Below are 19,099 nucleotides of genomic sequence, written 5' to 3'. Positions count from 1 at the left end.
GCTTATTAAGCATTAAAAATGAGGAACTGAAAAGTTAGCATGCATCCTATATAGCCAAGAATTTGAAGAAGAAACAAAACAAAGTAGAATTACTACTAATCTAAATGAAAATATAATTGAATTCAGAATTCAGAGTAATCTTGTCCTTGGGATATTCAGTACTCTACAAAAGTTTTAGGCAATTGTGAAAAACAGCTGTGAAGTAAGGATCCTTTCAAGCAAAGTGGAATAAATAATCTTTATTCATCGATTAGCAATCTATAAAAGTGCATAAACAAAACAAAAACCTATAATAAATCAATATTGCCTTAGGCCCCTTTCACGCAGCCCCATTCCATCAATGGAGCCATTCTGCTCAGCGGGGGAGTGATCCGCCGATCCCCCGCTGAGCAGGTGGATGGCAGCTTTGTCTCCGCTCTGTGTGGGGAGACACAGGTGTCAGATCCCCGCTCTCCTCTATGGGGGAATCAGATGAGAATGGACTGCCTGTCCGTTCTCATCCGATCCGATCCACCAGATGGATGGAAAATTGGGTTTCCATCCATCCGGATTCGACGGACAGGATCGGATGTCAGCAAACGTGTCTCCGCTGACATCCACTCCCCCATAAGGATGCATAGGGCATCCATTCAGATCCGCCTGAAAAACTGGCAGGCCCGCATGTGTGAAAGGGGCCTAAGCCTTTAAAACAGCATCATTTTTTCCAGGTAAACTTACGCTGAGTTAAAGCAGAACTTCACCACAAAGGAGAAGTTCTGCTTGTTTGTGTCCCTCCCCCCTTCACTGCCATATTTGCCACTTTTAAGGGGAGAGCAGGTACAGTACTTGGTTATGACATGTACCAGCTGCCACTTCCAGTCAGATGGGCCACAGAGATCTGAACTGGAAGTTCCGCCCCCTCCTTCCCCCCGCAGCCTTCTGGGACATATCACAGGTCCCAGAAGACTACGGGACCGTTTACAATGTGCATGCGCAGTAGGAACCGGGCTGTGAGGCCAGCGCCTGCACCCAAAGCTGATTAAAGAATCATCTCAGGGGAGGACATTGCTGGATCCCTGGACAGGTAAGTGTCCTTTTATTAAAAGTCAGCAGCTACAGGATTTGTAGCTGCTGACTTTTAATTGTTTTTAGGGAGCTTGAGATTCCTCTTTAAACTGAATCTAAACTGAAAAACAAAATATATTCGTTTACCAATCCTTAAATGTAGTGGATTGTAGTAGGCTTCTTTTTTTTTTTTTTAGGTTTTTTTCTATTATTTTCACACATACGGACCGTTCGTCCATTTTTCATCCATCCATTGATGGATAAAAAATGGGCATTAATGCATTCCTATGGAAAAAAACACATGACAACAGATGATCCTCCATTTACATCCGTCAACATCCTTTTTTTTTTAACTGATGAAAGCCCTATTTTTCATCCGTCAAAAAAACAGATCGGATGAAAAATGGATGAAAATGGATAAAAAACAGATGACAACGGATGACAATGAATGACAACAAATTAAAAATGAATGTGAAACTGATGTTGACTGAAAAAAACTGATGACAAAAAAAAACGTGACTGAACTGACAAAATGTGTGAAAGGGCCCTACATATGAATAAAAGCTGATCAAAGCAGCATTAACTCCAAAAGCAAACATTTATTATATTTCAGCTTACCAATTTTGAGATGTAATGGTTGCATTTGTTTTCTTTTTTAGATTTTCCTTCTTTTATTACTTACTGTTAAGCCCCGTACACACGTACCGATTGTCGGCCGTAAATATTCGGCCGCAGACCGATCGGCCAATTGTAGGCTTGTTAGTATGATGCTTCTGACAGCCGACAGTGCATTTTCGGCTGAACAGAATCTGTCGTGCAGACTTTAAAATATTTGTTGGCTGTCACCAGAACGGCCGATTGTTCGCCAGTCAGTACAGCAGATTAGCAAGACTGGGCATGCTCAGAAAAGAAAAAAGACAAGGAAAGTTAACCATCACATGACATCACTTCTGCAGTCGGCTGTTGTTGGCCGACAAAATTCGTGTGCAGTCTTTTGCAGTTTTCAACAGACACGACAGCCCTGGACAAAAGACGGCCGATCGTTCGGCCGACGATCAGTACGTGTGTACGGGGCTTTAGTAAGCACATTGTTTTATTGTCCTGCAGATGTAGCAGCTAGCTGGTTGAGACAAACCACATGATCAGCTTTTATTTATGTAAAATCTTTCTCTTAAAAGGAACAAAACTGTTGCTGTAACTTCTTACAAAGTGTTAACTGGAATTTGGCTTCAATTTGTTAGTGTATTTAAAGCTGTTAGTACATCTAACACTCCCTTCCCCTTGGACTGTCAATGCTGCTTTCCAAAGGTGCCCCCTGTTCACCTTCATCCAGAAGAGTGGGGGCACTCTAATACAGGAGGTGTGTTATTGGTCAGATCACCAGTGGAAAAAAGAGCCTAATGGTCCTTTCACATGGGCTTTCCACCCAGCAGCTGATCCCGCTGAGCAGGCGGATGACAGGTCCATCTTCGCTCTGTGTGCAGAGACAGACCTGTCAGATCCCCGCTCTCCCTTATGGGAAATCAAATGAAAACGGACCGCCTGTCCGTTTTCATCTGATCCTATCCGATCCTCCAGATGGATGGAAAACAGGGTTTCCATTTGTCTGGATTTCACGGACAGGATCGGATTGGTTAGCAGCAAGCGTCAGCGGAGATGTCACTGCTGATATCTCCTGCCCCATTGAGGTGCACGGAACATTCGATCAGGTCCGCCTGAAAAACTGACAGATGGACCTGATCGGAAAGCCTGTGTGAAAGTGGCCTCATAAAAGAAAACTGTTGCAGTCACCACATCTAATGATTGGTAAGCTGCAATATAATACATTTTTAGCTTTGGCTTTAATACTGATTTAACCACTTGCCGACTGCCGCAAGTACATATACTGCGGCGGTCAGCCCCTCCTGGGAAAAGCGACGTATCGCTACGTCGCTCACCCACAAACCTCTAGGGGGAGATCTCCCGCTGGAGAGGGAGAAAGGCAGGCGGCTAATGTAAACAAAGCCGCCTGTCATTCTCCCTGGTGTAACAGCAGAGATCATACGATCCTGCCATGTAGGATCGTATGTCTCTGTGGTTACATCACAAGCCACGCCCCTTGACAGTTAGAATCACGCCCCTAGGGACACACTTAACCCCTTGATCACTAATAAAGTTAACCCCTTCCCTGCCAGTGTCATTTTTACAGTAACAGTGCATATATATAGCACTAATTACTGTAGTAATGTCACTGGTACACCCAAAAGTGTCAAAAATGTCAGTCAAGGGTCCGATCTGTCTGCTGCAATGTCGCAGTCCCGCAAAAAAAAAAAAATCGCAGATCGCCGCCATTACTAGTTAAAAAAAAAAACAATAAAAAAGACATAAATCTTTCCCGTGGTTAGTAAACGCAATAACTTTTGCGCAAACCAATCAAAATGCGCTTATTGCAATTTTTTTTTACCAAAAATATGTAGCAGAAAACAAATTGGCCTAAAATGTTAAAAAATTTAGATTTTTACATTTTTTTTGAGAATTTCATATAAAAAATGTGAAAAATATTGTTATTTTTTCAAAATTGTCGCTCTTTTTTTGTTTATAGCGCAAAAAGTAAAAATCGCACAGGTGATCAAATACCACCAAAAGAAAGCTCTGTTTGTGGGGAAAAAAGGACGTCAATTTCATTTGGGTATAGCGTCGCAATTTTCCGTTAAAGTCACGCAGTGCCGAATCGCAAAATAGGCCCTAGTCTTTGAGCAGCCAAATCCTCCGGGGCTTAATTGGTTAATCTGTTTATCACAACCCTGTAACTGACACTTCTGCTGCACAGTTGAGTCTGGTAAAAGAAACTGGAAAATAACAGACCTACAGCCTGCATGCTAAAAAGGAGCATTAATGTGCATCTAGTGGGAGTGGGCTCTAAATCAAATAGAATCCACAATTTAGGACTAACAAAACTAGGTGAGGAAAAGTCATGCTCTACTAACTAGTTGATGACAGCTCAGTGTAAAAAAAAATCCTACACAATCTGGCAAGACCAGCAAGATACAGGATGGCCTTACTGCATCAACAAGGTCTTAGGTGCAAGTATACATTTCATGGTGTTTCAAGATGTACTGCTCAAGTTTTTCTGCAAAAGCACAAAGAAACAGGCAATGCTGAGGAGCAAAAATGCACATGCACAAGACACAACACACTCATTTCCCTTTGCAATCAGAAGATGGTGAGTGGCATCATCAGATCATACTTGAGCAACTGAGGCAGCCTAAAGCCCCGCACACACGGGCCAAATGTTGGGCGGCATCGGCCGATTCAATAGAAACCAGCCACCATTCGGCTGTGTACTGCAGCCGATCTGACAGAAGCCGGCTGTTCAGCCAGCTTTTGTCGAAGGGCCAAAATGAAAAAAGGTTTGCCAACCAGCTCCTGATCAGTGCCCATGGCACTGATCAGCACTGACCGGAGTGTTCTGGCGGGGGGCTGTCCCACTGTCAAAACACAACAGAACAGCAGGGGAGATTGCTGTATTGACATTGGATTGTTAGAACAGTGGCTCCGACCTTAGCTGTCAGGTTTTTTTTCGTTCAGTCCGCTGAGTTGAAGGTTGAAAGAAAAAACTAGCAGTGTGTACTTGGCTTAAGGGTGCATTCACACATGTGAATGCACCCTGCATGTGACTAGATGCAAGAACCCCAGCGGGGGTTTCACCAATTAGCTGTAAGAGGCAGCCCTATTGAAAGTAATGGGAGGCTGCAGCCAATCACACCTACTCGTATGTTATTGCTCATGCAGTGATCACATAAGAATGATAGGCCCCGGACACAGACTGCTTTATCCCTCACAGAATGCTAAACTTATGGTGCCAATACACTAGACGAAAAATGAATCCAAAATCTTTGCAGGGACCACGTATGGATTTGTGCAAACGGAACCGCCTCAAAGGTAGACACCATCAGGTCCAGCACCCGCATGCAAGTCCGGAGGGATGACTATTTGTTGGACAGCAGGTGGCAAATTGAAGCCTGCAATTTCTGGAGTTTGAGCAAAAGAAGGAGCACTCTGGCTAAGGGCGAGTCCAAATCAGGCCCAGATAGTCCAGCTTTGTGGACGGAACCAGAGCAGACATCTGAAAATTCAGAATCCAGCCGAACTCCCGCAGAGTTGTATTGTGATCTCCAGCTTCTCCACTAGAGCAGAGGGAGACTCCGCTCGCAGAAGATCATCCAAGTGGCCCAGTACTGTGATCTCCTGTTAGCATAGCAAAGCTAGCACCGGGGGTAACACTTTTGTGAAGACCTGAGGAGCAGATGTGAGACCAAAGGGTAACGCCACAAACTGATAATGCTCCTCTCCCTCAGCAAAGCAGAGAAAACGCTGGTGACTGGCACATATTGGAATGTGAAGGTAGGCATCCTTGATGTCGATAGAGGCAAGGAAATCCCCCTGACGCAGGGATGCCACCACCGCTCAAATGGACTCCATTCTAAACTTCTGTACCTGCACAAAGCAGTTTAGCACCTTGAGGTCCAAAACTGGACACACTTTGCCTTCCTTCCTGGGAACTGTGAACAAGTTTGAGTAAAAACCCTGAACATGTTCCAAGGTAAGGCCCTGTAAGTGGTGTGGGGAAGGGCGCAAGATGGAAGGAAAAAAACCTTGCCAGGGGTCAAGAGCGAAACATGATCTTGTAGCCAGACCGAATTACTTTGTGGACCCACTTGTCTTGCACCTGGGAAGTCCACGTGTCCGGGAACCAACGAAGACGTCCCCCCACTCCTGATACAAGTGAGAAGTTGTCCACGGGTCTGGAGAAGCCCGATCTTGGCTTGCCAGACCAGGTTCGTTTCGATCCTCCAGAAGAAGCCCTGAAAGGCTTCGAGCCCTTGTAAGTCGACCCTGAGGGTTGAAAAAAACTTCTTATGAGCAGAGAAGGAAGGCCCACGTCTACGACGAGGTTCCTTGCCCTTAGTAGCCTGTGGGAGAAAAGTACTCTTCCCCCCCTGTGAGGCATTTAATGATGTAATCCAGGGTAGCTCCAAACAGACGATCTCCTTGAAAAGGAAGACCCGTCAAGGCATTTTTTGAAGTCTGATCCACAGAACAGCACTTGAGTCAAAAGACACGCTGAAGAACCACTGCCAAAACAGAGAGGCGAGCCATCAGGGGAGCCGCATCTAAAGAGGCATCACAGATAAACTGCTAACTGATAAACAGCTGGTCTGCCAACTCAGCAAAGGCAGGGGGAGCTGTTTCCCCTCCAGGTCATGGTGCAGGAGCTTAGCCAACTCGGTCAGAGTTTGCGACACTAGGGCAATGGTGAATACCAGCCTCATTGCCGAACCAGCCAGAGTGTACATAGTGCGGGCAACAGCCTCCGCCTTCCGGTCAGCTGGATCCTTAAAGGCCAGGGACTCTTCAACCGGAATCATGGTTTCCTTGTTTAATGTGGAAACCAGAGGGTCCACCACTGGTGGCACAGTCCACTCCTTAAGAAGAGACTCCTCATATGGGTAACACCTAGTAAAGCGCTTAGGGACCCCACAGGGACGCTTTGGTTGTCCCCACACTTTAGCGACAATTCTGTCAAAATAGGCAGGGAAAGGAAACACCTTTGCCGCTTTGGATGGCTTCTGAGTGCCAAATGGCACCTGCACCTCTGTTGTAGCTTCAGCTGCGTCCTCCATCTTCAGGGTCTCAGTTACAATCAGTGTATCTACCAGCACCTTTTCGTGCGCGGTCACAGACATGGAGGAATCATCATCACTATCAGAGTATTCCAGGCGCGTGGTTGCAGACCCAGCAGGGTGACCCTCGTCCATGGGCCCAAATCAGATTTAGGATCTGATGAGACAGATGAGGCAGGGGAAGGTGGGGGGGGGGTGGTGCTATTTGCTAGCCCATCACTCGCAAGCCACCTCCACCCAGGACACAAGGGACTCCAGGAATGCCGTCAGTGCATGGATGGATGGTTGGGACCCGAAGGGCCCCGCAGCCTTAGAGAAAGGATCAGGTGGGGAAACCTGCTCCAAAGACTCCATGAGTCACCAGGGGGACCCCACAAAAAGTGTAAAATACTGCTAAGGGATATGCCCCACCACGCTGGCAGCACCACCCAGGCACAAAGCACCAAGTGATCCTCTGCAGAGAAGGAGAGGACCCCACCAGACTCACCACCCACAGAAACAGGCACCTGCAGCCACCAGGGGAATCTGCACTACACATGCACTGATCAGGAAGTAAAATTATCCAGGGGATGAGGAGGAGCTTCCACCATTGAAATCGCCGCCCACAGGGCTCCACTGTCATGGCCGCCGCTATTTCCAATGGCCAACCACAACAAAATGGCCACTACACTACAAAACATAGCCGCCGTGTATAGAAACATACAGGCTACAACAAAATGGCGGCCCCGTGCGGCACCACAAAGCTTACAGGGACCCATGAGGGAGACCAGGCCTCAAGGATAGATCCAGGCAGGACAGGGGGCCCTGGCAGGAGCCCCCAACAGGTACAACCGCCCCCCTGCCCACTGTCGACCCTCCCCGGCCCCCATCACCAGTAGCGCCCTGCCCCCATTGCAGGAAAGTCGCCAGACCACCCAGCATGGAGGGGGGGCAGGAGGAGGGATTTGGCAAGGGGGGGTTGCCTGCGGGAAGGAGGGGAGCCCAGAGTCCGACCGTCCCAAGGAGGGGCCCACGTCCACCCAAAAACCCTCCAGAGGGAGAGGGGGGATAGCTACTCCCCATACCAGGAACCAGGCGGGTACCACTCCAGACAGAACCCCTCTCCACTGAAATGGGTGGGGGGCTGTCGTCCAAGAAGGAACGCTGCGGCTAGGACCGAGACACGGTCGTATGTGACCTCGTGAGGTTTTGGACTCGCAGGCCAGCCTCCGTCCGGTGGGGCATTGAGCTGAGCTGAGGTGAGCTGAGGTCTGCGCGCACTTGCTGGCCAGACTGGGGTGACCACTGGATCTAGATTACCCAGCCCCTCACCCAGTCCGGCAGTTGATTGTAGATCTCACAGGAAAAAATCCAGGAGGAAAAACATTTTCTATCTAAAATTTTTTTTGCCAGGACCAAAGATCCCAGTGGCTATAGCAGAGAGAGGGAGTATGCCCCCCGGGACTGCCCATGGGTGTAGCCAGAATTATTTTCTGCTCCTGTAGGGGGCAGTATAACCTGATGGTTATGAATATCAGGAGCTGTGTCCGTCAATGAATGAAAGAGAAAGAGAGTTTTCAGCGTTGAGCCAAAAGAAAAAAAAGTACTGATAATGGATTCCAAAAACGCCTGTGATTTTACCACAATTTGAGTGCATTTTGATGGGTTCTTGCAACATTTTCAATGCATTTTAATGGGGAGCTGTGTTTTTGGTGCGGTTCTTTTTTAAATTCAGCAAGCAGGATTTTTAACACCACTTAAAAGGTGCCGACAATAAATTCAAATTCATTTAAAGTCATGATAATTAAAAAGCTGAATATAATATAATTATTTATAAAAATATATATATTTTTTTAAAAAAAGGCTGATTTCTGTTTCAGCCAAGTACATCCTGAGTTTCGTTTTTGGTACCAATATTTTTATTTCGGTGCATCACTATTTAGAACAGATCCAATCTTGCTCTTCATTGCATGCACGTAAATATGATTACAAATTCATTATAAAAAGGGACTTTTCTGTTGCTGTTCTGTTTTTTTTTTGGGCATGCTTCATGTAAATATGCTCCTTATAACTCTGAGAAAATTTGAATAAATTATGGGCTACCTTTTTTTATCAGGTTTTCTTTTGGCAACATATTTTAAAATAAAGCAGCACTACTAGACTTAAAATTAAAAAAAAAAAAAAAACGTTGATGTTCAAATAACCTAATAATCCCAAATACAAATCAACCCAACATGCTGGGAAATAAATTCAAAATATCACACTTGTGTATCACAAATGCTCTCTAACTCATAACCCCGCATAAACAATGTTTAATTATGCTTCAAGTAAAAAATCCAAGACCACTTAAAGTTGAAACAGTTCAAAACTTCATCAAAACTTGATCCAAAATAGTGCTGTGATCTACCCTGATTCCAATGCCTCACCACACTATGCTCAATATGCTCTCACCTCTGGAATTAACTCATATACAGTATATTATAGGACAAATCCAGTCTGCCCATTTAAGGGGTTAAACCATTGATATCCACCCTTCGGGACCCAGGACTTTTACTTTCTTCTGGTGTTGCTTTACACCTTATGGGATAAATCAGCAGCTTTTCGCCTTTAACGGGTAGAAGCTACAGCATTCACCTTCTTAGCTTTTTACCAATTTATCATACAAAAATCCTTTTCAAAACATTCTTAGGGCTCTTTGACACGTGTTAAAAATAGGCGCTTGGGTCACGCTTTTAACACTTCCTGAATGCCTATCAATACCACACAGAATTGTTACAATAGAGAGCGGATGGAGGTGTTCACACTGCATTGCTTCGTGTTGCTCGGAGGCAAAAATAACATTGCCTACAGAGTTTGGCAGGCATTGACCCTTGGCAAGTGCTTCCATTCACTTCTATTGAATTACACCATAACCGCATCTTAAACACACTGTAAACGCGCCTATGGCATTTACAGTGTGGTTGCAAAGCGTCAAAAGTGATCATTACCCATTTTAGCCTTGAAAAAAAAAGAACACACAGGGCGTTTGAGAAGTGTTGCCTGACGCAACATAAATGCCTGTACAACACATTGTAAATGCTCATTAACGCTATAGGTGCGTTAATGCGCTTTTAGGCTGCTTTAAAATTGAATGCAAGAGTGAAAGAGCCCTTAGAACGTTCTTTCTTGCAATCACTGAGCCAACTAGTTTTGTTTGAAAGCCCTTAACATTTTTTTCAGCTCTGCTATTGGAATGGAATCCCAGACACATTTAATTTCAATATCAGCAGCTTTTCCCAAACAAAAAAACACATTCAAAGTTAGAATTTTGTTTGTTCAAGAAAAATTTTCCAACCTGCTCCTTCAATTTTTTCTCATCACTATGGTCAAATACAGACATCAATTTGATCCCACTAACCATAAGCAAATTGAACGAACCTTCCCCAGTGTTCCTGTATAAGGGTCCATGTACACGGGACGTTGTTAAAAGTCCCTTTGAATGCTGGAATTTTAAGGACGTTTGAAACGTCTGTTCGGTCGCGTTTGTACCCGCGTTTAGCTGGCGTTTAGCGGGCGTTTGCGTTTAGAACCGTTCCTAGAGGTCAAAAAAATGATTCCCCTTTAAAATGGAAAAACGCGAACGCCAAACGCGGGTCATCGCGTTCGGTCGCGTTCGGACGCGTTCGGTCGCGTTTTTGCGTTTGAAACGCCGGGAAACACACGTTTGAACGCAAATAATTGCGTTCTAAAAAAAGTTCCTGAACGCAACTGCCCGCAAACGACCTGGTGTACATGGACAGATAAGATAAAATGATGGGTTCAGGGGCTTCTAAAAAAAACGCCCAACTGCTCCTAAACGGCCATTTCCAGCGTCCCGTGTACATGGAGCCTAACCTGCGAGTATCCCAGTACTGCTAAAGACTCTTATCCCTGTGCTCCAGTATCCCTGTCTGCCTAGGATTATCATCTCTTCTATTCCTATAATCCCAACACCCTGTGCTGCAGTTTATTGTATATTGTATGTACCCAGTCATCTGTAGCTGCCTGTTCAGGTGAGTCAGAGGACCACAACCTGGAAACCACCAGCAGCAGAACCCATCACTTTTCAAAGGTGCTCTGGTGAATACTAGGTGGCTCCTCTAACCCCACGCCTTGGCTCTTCTAAGGGCTCTCATTATTTGCCGTACAAGTCCTTAGGACTGAGGCCGACCATACATGGATCGAATCTCGGCATAACTGAACCTTTAATGGGCAGGCTGTCGATTGATCAACTTGGGTACAACCAGCCTGCTGAATTCTCTTGCGATTATATATAATCACTGTCTTCTCCTGGTGGGGGAAGCCAATCCCTGCTGGGAGAAGACAATTGCTGATTCCCCTGTCAGCACTGTCTGTGTTGATGGGGGAATTGAAAAGGTTTGAGAAAACAAATAGCCAGCCTAAGTCCTCTCCTTTTCTAGTCACCAGTATCTTACCTATTTAGTATCTACTGCCTCACTATGTCTGCATAACGTACTTTACGTCTTTACCTACACCACCGCCTAGCCCTAGCTGCTACTACCTAGTCCTGGTCAGCCAACAGTCCCTAATGCGGGAATGGACTCCAGCCTGTGAGAGTTTGACAGATATTCTAAAATGTAAGAGTTGTGAAAATGATAGCTATGCAATCTACATACATAGACAGTCTGCCGCATATAATAGACTGACCAGGCATCATTTCTGTACCTCTGTTCCCCAGACCAGAAACATTACATTGATGGGGAGAGGGGCAACAGTAAAGCCCTATTCACACTAAAGTGAACTGTTGCAGAACACGAGCGATGGGGTGCGTTGCATTAGGGCAAACCATTCATTTGATTTGGTTGTCTAAGGTTTACTATACACTATACAATTTGAATGTACAGTCACCTTGAGATCTACCATCAACTATGTAGTTTAGGAGCCTAAGCTGGTACAAACTGAATGGATTGTTTAGGTTTGTTATTGTGTTTCAGAGTTTCGGTACAGTGCGCATTGGTGCAGCCTTAACAGTGCCCATCAGTGATGCCAGTCAGTGCCCATCAGTGATGCCAATCAATGCTGCCTTTTAGTGCTCATCAGTGCTGCCTATCAGTGCCCATAAGTGCCACCTATCAGTGCATTTCAGTGCTGCATATTAATGCCACCTCATCATTGTCCTTCAGTGCCATCCCATCAGTCACCATCAGTGCAGCCTTATCAGTGCACATCATTGAAAGAGAAAAATTACTTATTTACATAATTTTCTAACAGAAAGTAAGAAAAATGTTTTGTTTTTTCACCCTTTTTTTTGTTTTTTTTTTTAGCAAAAAATAAAAACTCAATGGTAATTAACCGGTTCCTGACCTGCCGCTGCCTATTTACTGCGGCAATGTGGCTCTCCTGCGCAAACCGACGTAGGGAGCTAGGGGGTGAGTGCGCTCCCGCCCCCATTCGGCAGTGGGGAAGCCAATGCACGGGTCAGGCGGCTCCGATTGCCGCTTGACACCCGCGATTGTTCCCAGCTGAGCGAGAAGAATGGTCAGCTGTTGTAAACACAGCTGACCGTTCTTCTCCCTGGAATGATCACTGTGACGTGAGTCACTTTGGTTGGGGGGCTTGTGGAATCCAGATTATTTTAGGGAGCTTGGGAGACTCCTTGTCCAGCTTCCCCAGCCCTTCTTATGTGTAAGTCACCCTGTGTCTATTCACAGATCCCGTGTTCCAGAGCTTAGGAAGCAGATTCTTAGGGGAGATACCCAGTCGGGGGTCCAGATTCCGTTACATTAGTGGCAAGTGTTGGGATGATTTCTGCAGTCTGGGACATCAAAACCTCCACCGGGATCCAAGATCGGGATAGCACACTTTGGTCGACCCAACGGAGATATGGACCTGGCATCAGAGTTCGAGGGGGTGCTGCGGATCGCCCTTTCAGTATACCCCAGGACGGTATCTGCTGATCAATACCTGGAGCTCAGGCAGCATATTCGGGTGGAGCTCTGGCTTGGAGCCCTCCAGCTTGCTGGTATATACCAGGGCAAGTGCTTTCCATCCCCTGGGCAACAGGCCAGTGACCAACAGGAGTTGCGGATGGCATTCCTGGGAGAGCGGCCCCAGGAGCAATGGGTATCCGAGTTGGACAGGCTGGTCCAGCAGGAGATAGAGCTGGACAATCAGTATCGGGCTCTGCAGTGGCATGCAGAGCAGAAATATTTAGGAGAGACATCAGAATGCTCTCCGGAGGGATCTGACTTTGGTGGCCCTTGATTGCTGTGAGCCTTACAGATTTGTTTGTGTTTGGTGATGAATGGGAACCTACCCTTGAGGACCTGTGAGAATACAGAGAGGCTATGCTCGGTCTCACAGGGGTCTCCGAGCTTAAACCTGATCTAGAACACTTGCTAAGGAAAGAACAGCATCTAGAAAGGATGCTTACACCTGTGGACCCCTGCATACAACAATCGGTGGCCCTGAAGGATTTGTGCATGGTCACCAATGTTTCACTTTACTTACCAGTGGAACAGCTGGCAGCTGGGCAGAAGGCTACTGGCCTCTGCCCACAACAATCAACTCCCCAGGAGCTCCAGGGTGAGAATGCAATCGGCACCTCACAATTGCAGCTTGAGCTGATATCAGTGGATGGGACTGCGGTATTCACTGACAGCAACCCAGCAGAAGAAGAGCTGGCAACAGGACAGAGTGCTGCTGGCCTCTGCCCACAACTAATAGAAGATGGACTTCCTGTGGTAGTGGATGGGACTTTGGTTTCCACTAACACAACCCCAGAAAAAAGTCTGGCATTGGGAAAGGAGGATGTCAGCCTTGTTGTACAATCACTGGCAGATTTTCATAGAGAAAAAGTGTAGGAGACTACGGTCTCAACCTGGATATCCCAGGGATGCTGAGCAGTCCCCAACAGCATGATGGACTGAGCCCAGCCACCCTGTCTTCTCTCCAGCGGCTAAATGGACTCCAGGGAGAAGGACCAGTCCACACTTCTCCCCAGCAGGGGTTATGTTCTACGAGAGAGGCAGAGGTTGGCTGGGTGAGTAACGTTCTGTTCCGAACAATTTGTTTGGGGTACTGTGTGGGTGCAGACATTGGGGGACTGGAACTATGGACTAACTTCGAAGTCAACCCATTTGGGGTCTCCTTCTGTGTTATTCTCCTGCCGACAGGGAAGATATGTGACGTGAGTCACTTCGGTTGGGGGGCTTGTGGAACCCAGATTGCTTTAGGGAGCTTTGGAGACTCCTTGTCCAGCTTCCCGAGCCCCTCTTATGTGTAAGTCACCCTGTGTCTATTAGGGGCACAGGGTGACCAAAAACCCCAGTCGGGTCTGCTCGCTGTACAACCACACTGGACTCAGCCTTTCGTGTTAACCCGGTTATCCTGGGTTCTATATGTGTGGTTTGTGTTGAAAGAGTGAGGGGTTCTTTCACTTGGGACATTAATATTTCTGGACAATATCCCTCAGGAAATATATAAAGATAAACGGTTTGACTTAACAGATTGCTAGAATATTGCAAGGAGTGTCTCATAGACCCTTGCTAGTGGGGTGGGGTTTGTTATTGTTAAGTACCTGCATTCCATTGTTATTCTATTGTTTCTGTCTGCCTTAAGCCCCGTACACACGTACCGATGGTCGGCTTACAAATGTTCCTCTTTTCTCCCCGGGATGTCGGTGTCTGCTGAAAAGTGCAAAGACAGCACAAGGACAGCACAAGAATTTTGTCCGCCGACTGCAGAAGTGATGTCATGTAATGGTTAACTTTCCCTGTGTTTTCTATTTTCTGAGCATGCCCAGTCTTGCAAATCTGCGGTCTGTCGGCCGAATTGTGTACTGACAGGCGAACAATCGTCCGTTCTGGTGTCGGCATACAAATATTTTCATGTTTGCACGAAAGACTTTTGTCCGCGGATTGTGCGCAGACATCTGTCGGAGGCACCATACTAACACGCGTACAATCGGCAGATCCTTCGTCCACCGACGTTTGTATGCCGACGATCGGTACGTGTGTACGGGCCTTCAAGGTCAACCTATTATGGGATGTATATGTTTATGTGGATTGGCTGCCAAGGGAGAGGGGTTGCCCCAGAGTGTATATCTCTTTGTGCATGTGTTTGAATAAACAGTTTTGATTCTGGTTTGACTCCAAAACTTGTACTGTCGAGTTCTTGGGGTAACTATAGCCAGATTCACGGATCCCGTGTTCCAGAGCTTAGGAAGCAGATTCTTGGCGGAGTTACCCAGTCTGGGTGCCAAGATTCCGTTACAATCACAGAGCCTCTGTGATGCTTCTATATAGGATCACAGGTCTCTATGTTCATTTCAGAAGCCATGCCCCCCTACAGTAAGAATCACTCCCCTAGGCTCACATTTAACACCTTGATCACCCACAATGTTAACCCCTTCCCTGCCAGTGTCATTATTACAGTAACAGTACATATTTTTAGCACTGATTACTGTAGTAATGTCACTGGTCCCCCCAAAAGTGTTAAAAATGTCAGTTAGGGGTCCGATCTGTCCCCCCGCAATGTCGCAGTCCTGCCAAAAAAAATCGCAGATCGCCGCCATTACTAGTAAAACAATAAAAATGACATACATCTTTCCCATAGTTAGTAGACACGATAACTTTTGCGCAAACCAATCAAAATACACTTATTGCGATTTCTCTTTACCAAAAATATGTAGCAGAAAACAAAGAAGCCTAAAATGTTAAAACATTTTGATTTTTTTTTTTTTTTTTTAGAATGTTATATAGCAGAATGTAAAAAATGCTGGTTTTTTTTTTTTGTTTTTTTTTTTAGAATTGTCGCTCTTTTTTTGTTTATAGTGCAAAAAAAAAAAAATCGTACAAAAAAATCGCACAGGTGATCAAATACCACCAAAAGAAAGCTCTATTTGTGGGGAAAAAAATGGAGATTAATTTTATTTAGGTACAGCGTTGCATGACCGTGCAATTGTCCGTTAAACTAACACAGTGCTGAATCATAAAATATGACCTGGTCATTAAAGAGGAAGTAAACCCTCCTCTGACACTTTTACCTATAGGTAAGCCTATTATAAGGCTTACCTATAGGTACTGTAAATATCTCCTAAACATGTACCTTTTAGGAGATATTTACCTTACATGCAGCCAGTGATTTCACTGGCGCATGCGCTCTGAAGGAACGGCCGCTGGTGCCGTTCCTTCAGAGCCCCGTGCCGTGACCGTCGGCTCCCGCACGCGTGCGTGGGAGTGACATCACCGCGGCTCCGGCCAATCAGATGGCCGGATGACGCGATCCCAGAAGACGGGCAACTGGACATGTCGCCCGTCATACAGGTAAGTGGATGACACGGCGGGGGCTCGTTCTCAGGTAAGTATTTCATAATGAGCTAGTATGCTGTGCATACTAGCTCATTATGTGTTTCTCTTACAGGTTGCAAAAAGAATAAAACATTTTTTTTCAGGTTTACAACCTCTTTAAGCGGGAAAATCTTCTGGTCCAGAAGTGGTTAAATATAACCAAAAGAAAGCTTTATCTGTCATTCAAAGTGCGACAGAGCTGAAAGCTGAAAATTGGCCTGGGATGGAAGGGGGTGAAAGTGCCCTGTATGGAAGTAGTTAAAGCGGTAGTATACTCATTTTCGCTACTTTTAAAAATATAAATCATATGTGTCAGTATTACATGACTAACCTTTTCTCCTGCCTGTCACTTCAGCCGTTCTCTTTCTATTTAGTTTGTTCCGGTCAATGACGTCACCCGCGCATGCTCTGTGTACCCTGATTTTCGGGCAAGCTAATGATGCTGCCGGAATAATGCAGGGTCTATGCCGGGGCTGCGTCATTTCCTCTGCTGGACGTCAGCCCCGTGCTCACGCGAGACTCTGAGGGAGGTGACCAATTGTGCAGAAGGGCGATAGTGGACAGCCTCCTATTGGTTGTCCAAATGGTTAATGAACCCAAAACGAGGCTTGGTTTCGGCGTCTACTGCGCATGCGCGGGATTTCAGAACACTAGACATACTGTGGGCGGAAATACTGCACTGCTCAGCAGACGGAAACCACAGCAAGGATGGCGGCGCACAACATGACAAAATAACGACCAGAACGAAAGAAATTAGAATTGTAAGTAAAACTTATAATAGATTGTTTACATGATATTTGATTGAATATTACATGTTACTGGCATTGATTGGATTTTCAGCTATAGAACTAATGAGTATACTACCGCTTTAAACATTAAATAGTCTTTCTTAGTAATATAATAATTAATATTATCATTATTTGTATTATTATAATAAATGTAAATATAATAATGAAATTTAAAATAATACAAATATTTACATCTATTAGCGCCGGTTCACATAGGAGCGACTCTACTTTCAGGGGCGACCTCCGAGATCGCGGTGCGAGCAGCGCGCCGCGACCTCGGAGCGGCCGCCACGGACTTCATAACATTGAAGTCTATGGCGGTCGCCTCCTGGTCGCCCCAAAGAAGCTCCGGACCCTTTTTCTAGGTCGGAGCGACTTGTGTCGCTCCTATTAGAACGGGTCTGCAGCTTCCCTATGGGAGGCGACCTGTGGCGACCTGTGAGGCGACCAGGTCGCCTCACAGGTCGCCCTATTGTGAACCGGGGCTAAAAATGAATAATATCATTAGAATAAACAATTATAACAAATATTTCTATTTTAAATAACATTGGCCCCTTTTACACTTGTACGACCTGAATGTCGCGCGACTTGAAGCGATGCCTGGGTAAGCTTGAGGTCTATGGACCTCGAGTCGCATCAAAGTCGGACCAAAGTAGTTCAGGGACTACTTTGAAGTCGCACAGATATAAACGGTACTCATTGGAAATCGTGGGGTAAGCCTTGTCATGTGACTTTGCAGTCCCAAGTCGCAGAAGTGTGGAAGGTGCCTTATGTATTAAGTATATGATTGCTGTAATTATTTTATTTATTCATTATAAATAAATGAAAATACTTCTGGAGAGGGGGGAGGGGATATTCTTTCACAAAGACACATGTTTTAGTGGTAGCTGACAGTCTGCTCCAACCTGTTTGCCATGTCACCATCCCTTGACCCTCCCCGGACCCAGCCATACATATTACATACCATGGCATTGGAAGCATTGAGCAGGCACACCACTGCTAGGAAATACCAGCGCCTCTTGTAGAGTTTATAGTGGATGAGCTTCCTGAGAGCCTGGCACCTATCAGCCTGTGGGTCCAGCTCTCCATTCTGTGCCCCACAAATATTGTCAGACTGTCCTGGCTCCTCACTGCTCTCAGCCATGTCTGGTGGGATGCTTCTCCTGTCCTCCTTGTGGTGCTCCTGGCTTCCTGTAAGCAGATAACAATGAATGGTCAGTCATAGGACAGGCACACACACAGAGGCACACAGGGTGCTGAGTGTTGTCCTGTGTTGAGTGTCTGTAGCCGGGAGGAAGAGGAAGCTGATGAATGCTGTGAGTTCTCTGTACACTGGGAGTCCCATGACAGCACACCAAGGACAGCCCACACTCTCTGTTTGCTTGTACAGAATCGAAAGTACAAAGAACTGCATACACCATACAGCTCTAATCTTATTACAGGACACAACTCCAAGCAATCCCACTTTACTCTACAACTTCAGCACAGCAGGGTTAAAACTACTTTCATTTTTTTTTTTTCTTTTTTTTTTCAATCTGCAAAACAGGCATAATTATAAACGTATTTAAAAAAAAAAAGAAATAGAAATCCTAATGGTTTTTGGATTTATGACGGCATTCGTGTTTATTGACAATATCACAAAGCAGCGCAGTCATACGTCCCCAAACCGTTGGGATTTTTTGATATACATTTTTGTGCTTTTTTTTTTTTTTTTTTTTTTTTTTTTTAATAATTATGTATTGAACCACTTTAGGACCGGAGGATTTTCCTGCTTTACGTCCAGGCCACTTTTTGCGATTCGGCACTGTGCGACTTTAACTGACAATTGCGCGGTCATGCAACGCCGTACCCAAACGAACTTTACGTCCTTTTTTTCCTACAAACTGAGCTTTCTTTTGGTGGTATTTGATCACCTCTGCGCTTTTCATTTTTTGCGATATTAATAAAAAAAAGCGACAATTTTGAAAAAATAACAATATTTTTCTAATTTGACAGTTAAAAAATATCCAATATATTCAATTTTTGTCATATATTTAGGCCAAAATGTATTTAGCTACATGTCTTTGACAAAAAAATTCTCAATGAGCGTATTTTTAACCGCTTTAAGACCGGAAGATTTTACCCCATTCCTGACCAGGCCATATTTTGCGATTCGGCACTGCGTTACTTTAACGGACAATTGCGCAATCGTGCAAAGCTGTACCCAAATTAAATGTATGTCCTTTTTTCCCCACAAATAGAGATTTCTTTTGGTGGTATTTGATCACCTGTGCGATTTTTACTTTTTGCGCTATAA

General features: G+C 45.4%; 1 protein-coding gene across 1 annotated transcript in view; it reads right to left on the bottom strand.

The window, feature by feature from the left end:
* Window positions 1–18,126, bottom strand: part of SLC49A3 (solute carrier family 49 member 3) — a 60,980-nt gene extending 42,854 nt beyond the window's left edge. Inside the window, exon 1 of the mRNA XM_082243123.1 lies at window positions 17,768–18,126. Coding sequence (XP_082099249.1) covers window positions 17,768–17,947 — 180 coding nt within the window. The 5' untranslated portion in view covers window positions 17,948–18,126. The remainder of the gene's footprint in view (window positions 1–17,767) is intronic.
* Window positions 18,127–19,099: the final 973 nt, after the last annotated feature.

Source organism: Pelophylax lessonae (assembly GCF_965119305.1).
Source record: "Pelophylax lessonae genome assembly, chromosome: 1".
Lineage (NCBI taxonomy): Eukaryota > Metazoa > Chordata > Amphibia > Anura > Ranidae > Pelophylax > Pelophylax lessonae.
Note: the sequence above shows the minus strand (reverse complement) of the source record. Positions and strands in the feature narration are given on the sequence as shown.